Source organism: Scleropages formosus, chromosome 2 (assembly GCF_900964775.1).
Source record: "Scleropages formosus chromosome 2, fSclFor1.1, whole genome shotgun sequence".
Classification (NCBI taxonomy): domain Eukaryota; kingdom Metazoa; phylum Chordata; class Actinopteri; order Osteoglossiformes; family Osteoglossidae; genus Scleropages; species Scleropages formosus.
The window spans coordinates 20,064,873-20,068,859 of record NC_041807.1 but is presented as its reverse complement, the minus strand read 5'-3'; the positions used below and the strand labels follow the sequence as shown (position 1 = coordinate 20,068,859).

The window sequence follows — 3,987 nt, the reverse complement described above, 5'->3', positions numbered from 1 at the left end:
GCATGACCGAGAAGAGAGGCTGCGAAGGGAGGCTGGATCCCTGCTGCTGCGGCGTGGATCCTACATCGAACATCTCCTCTCAGGCTTCTGCTGTGGACCTGCTGGTTTGCCCATGAGCTGGAAGTTGCTTGGACAAATCGTCCAGGGACCACCCATCTGTCGGTGGAGGTGCAGCCCGGACCATTGAAGCGACACTTACGTGCCCCCTGGAGCGCCGTGTGTTGGGTATGAGCATGGCAGAGGCTCAGCTCACAGGTGCACTTTAGCCAAGTAACTGTCCCGGGACGGTGGGACGGACAGTGGGAGGGCAGGGCGCAGCGGGGGCCTGGGCGCTGCGGAGGAGGAGGAGGAGGAGGAGGAGGAGGACGCTGCTTCGTGACGCTTCGTAGGACCTCATGAAACCCTTTGTGGGATTCGGAAAACTGGCTCTGGCATGCTTGTGCACTGCAGGTGGAGATAGGGTAAGTTACTGAGAGTGTGTGTGTGTGTGCGCGTGCTTGGAGCAGCACCCTGGCGTCACTGCCTGATTAACCATTACCACCTATTACTTTCTCTTGATCACTCCGCACTTGCAGGGTCAGTGAACATATCAGTAACAAGGGTCCGAATAGGGTAACTGCAAATAGATCCTCTCATTATTAAATTATCTGCACAGGCTGGTAAAATGCAGTAAATACATCCAGATGACACAACAATGGGAGGTTACACACACACGTACACACACACACACACACACACACACAGAACTGGCCAGGTCTGCTGTCTTTTCCCAGCATCTCCTTCCGTGTGACCTTCACTCAACACTCCTCCTCTGTATCCATGACCTAATGCCTTCTGCTGTAGCTCCGCCCTCCAGCGCGCCCCCCCCCCCCCCCCCCAAAGCACTGCTCTCTGAGGACACCGAGACTTAAATCCCAGGCCACTGTGACACAACACATTTTTATTATAAAAAGTTTATTATACTACTTATAAATAAGAATAATCAGTAACTAAATTTATTATTATACGCTCTGCATTAAACATGTATAATATTAATCCATATAGCTTTACATTGTTATATGACGGGGGGCACGGGGACGCGGTGGTGCAGTGGGCTTGGCTGGGTCCTACGATGCCTTATGGTGGACTGGCGTCCCATCCTGGGTGTGTCCCCTCCCCCTCCAGCCTTGCGCCCTGTACTACCGGGTTAGGCTCCGGTTCGCTGCGACCCCGCCCGGGACGAGCAGTTTTGGAAAGTGTGTGTGTGTGTGTGTGTGTGTGTGTGTTATATGACATACATATCCGTTTTTATTTAGCCTGTTAAAACCAAGATCTCTTGAAACTCATGTTTTTACGCTGGTATTTTTATATCCTGTAGAGTCCATTTAAAATCTGACAAAATAGAGGTTTAACTGTTCAAATACGAGTGTCTCCAAGGGTAACAGAGTAACAGTAAAAGATCCAACAGGTGAGACGTGTCAGTAACGACACACCGCGCAGCTGAACTTTTTTTACGCTCCAAATTCCCGCCACGTGTGGCCGAGCTCCGTGATTCAGTTCGATTAACGCACGGAGGCGAACTGCCCTTCCGGGAACGTGCAAACAGAAAGAGACGAGTATCTCCAAATCTCCTCTCTGGTATTATCATAAAGACAAAAGAACATCTCTCTTGATAGAAGAACTCCGGGGTGGCGTGGGAATCACCAAAACGAAAGAATAAGATGCTAAAATTCAGGCGCCTAAATCACGTGTTGTCAGAAACACTTCTGAAAGTCCAAGGTGGGTTTTTACAATAGGAGCTGGTTTAGTCATACCGCGGTAAAATTCTGGCAGGCTTATTATGAAAAGACTTCACACATGAAAGGATTTTTTTTTACTTGGCGCGGTAAAGAATGAAACGGTGTCCCAGTTAAAGACAGGCAGCACTCGAGACGCCTGGAGCGCGCGTTTGATGTGTGTGATCGCATTTGCACATTTGTGAAATCCCCCCCTTGTGTTTCCCCCCCACTCCAGAACGATGCATATCCCCCCCACTGCGGAGGAACACGCCACCATGAGCAACGTTACTGTCCGTGACAGTGCGGAGTCTGCGCACCGCAACATGAACGCAGCCGCTCCCTACCCCGTGAGCTTCCAGGTGACGCTGACCGGCTTCCTCATGCTGGAGATCGCTCTGGGCCTCAGCAGCAACCTGACCGTGCTGGTGCTCTACTGCATGAAGTCCAACCTCATCAACTCGGTGAGCAACGTGGTCACGGTGAACCTGCACGTGCTGGACGTGCTCATCTGCGTGGGCTGCATCCCTCTCACCATCGTCCTCATCCTGCTCCCGCTGGAGGGCAACACGGCGCTCGTCTGCTGCTTCCACGAGGCCTGCGTCTCCTTTGCCAGCGTGGCCACTGCCTCCAATGTGCTGGCCATCACGCTGGACCGATACGACATCTCGGTCAAGCCCGCCAACCGGGTGCTGACTATGAGCCGGGCCATGGCGCTGCTCTCGGCCATCTGGGCTCTCTCCCTTGTTAGCTTCCTGGTGCCCTTCATGGAAGTGGGCTTCTTCAGCCAGGCCGGCTTGGAGCAGAACCTCACGGTGCCGGCAGTGGCCCAGACCAACCAGTACTACACCGAGCTGGAACTGTACTACCACCTTCTTGCCCAAATCCCCATCTTCTTCTTCACTGCTGTGGTGATGCTCATCACCTACTCCAAGATCCTGCAGGCGCTCAACATCCGCATCGGTACGCGCTTCCACGTGGTGCCGAAGAAGAAGGTCCGTAAGAAGAAAACCATCTCCATGACAACGCAGCCGGACGGCACAGACGCTTCGCAGAGCAGCACGGGCCGCAACACCATGCTGGGCATGCGCACGTCTGTGTCTGTCATCATCGCCCTGCGTCGAGCGGTTAAGCGACACCGCGAGCGGCGCGAGAGGCAAAAGAGGGTCTTTCGAATGTCCCTGCTCATCATCTCCACATTCCTGCTGTGCTGGACCCCCATCACTGTCCTCAACACGGTCATCCTGAGCGCAGGCCCCAGTGACCTCACGGTTAAGCTCCGGCTGGGCTTCCTGGTCATGGCCTACGGGACCACCATCTTCCACCCACTGCTGTACGCCTTCACGAGGCAGAAGTTCCAGAAGGTGCTAAAGAGCAAGATGAAGAAGAGGGTGGTGTCCATCGTAGAGGCGGACCCACTGCCCAACAATGTGGTCATCCACAACTCGTGGATCGACCCCAAAAGGAACAAAAAGGTGACCTTTGAGGAGAACGAAGCCCGGCAGAAATGTCTGTCATCGCAAGAGGTGGAATAACCTCCCAGAACGCTTATCGGGCGCCAGGGGACCAGGCGTCCAAAGCTGAACTCCAAGGGCTGCAATCAGTCGATCGATCAGATGTTATCCCAAATGGTTAATTTATTACTATTTATTGTGGAAATAAAAGACTGCAGTTTTCATTGGACAATACACGCTACGCTGTACATGCGGCACGGCTTTTGTAACGCTGCTGACATACATGGTGTACGTACAGCTGACGTGTATATAATGTATATGTGCATAACATAGACACCCAAGCACTGCAGATCTGTCCCTTTATAATAAATAGCCTAAAAAGAGAGATGATCCACGTTCTGTCGTGAACCTGAGGTCTCATGCCGACAGCTGCGATATGCACTGAAAACAAGGTCTGTTTTATTTCAGCGTCACTCCAGTCCCATTGGCAGGAAACACGGGTTCTTTAAATAGGGCCCTCAGCTATGCTGCAGCTTTCTGCTGGAAGGGGCTGTCGCTCTCGCAAAAAACATCAAGTGGTCACGGGGGGGGGGGGCTCGACGTGTGTCTTTCTGAACTCACGGCAGATGACGCAGTGGGTTTCTTCGCTGCGCAATAAAGGGCTATGTAACCCCTCAGGAGCGCTGTGTCCCGTGCCTCGATAGTGTCGGCACTGGAAGGTGAAGACAGCGTGGAAAGGAATGAAGTGTCATAGCAGCGCTCGCAGAATACCAATGCAT

General features: G+C 52.9%; 1 protein-coding gene across 1 annotated transcript; it reads left to right on the top strand.

Annotated features, from left to right (window-relative positions):
- Nucleotides 1–386: 386 nt before the first annotated feature.
- Nucleotides 387–3,346, top strand: LOC108931506 (G-protein coupled receptor 22-like). The gene is made up of 2 exons (XM_018747273.2): nucleotides 387–461; nucleotides 1,993–3,346. The coding sequence occupies exon 2, from the start codon at nucleotides 1,997–1,999 to the stop codon at nucleotides 3,287–3,289; it is 1,293 nt and encodes a 430-aa protein (XP_018602789.1). The 5' UTR covers nucleotides 387–461; nucleotides 1,993–1,996; the 3' UTR covers nucleotides 3,290–3,346.
- The last annotated feature ends 641 nt before the right edge of the window (nucleotides 3,347–3,987 follow it).

Coding starts and splice junctions, on each gene's coding strand:
- LOC108931506 (XM_018747273.2), top strand. CDS start 1,997: ATGCATATCCCCCCCACTGCGGAGGAACACGCCACCATGAGCAACGTT.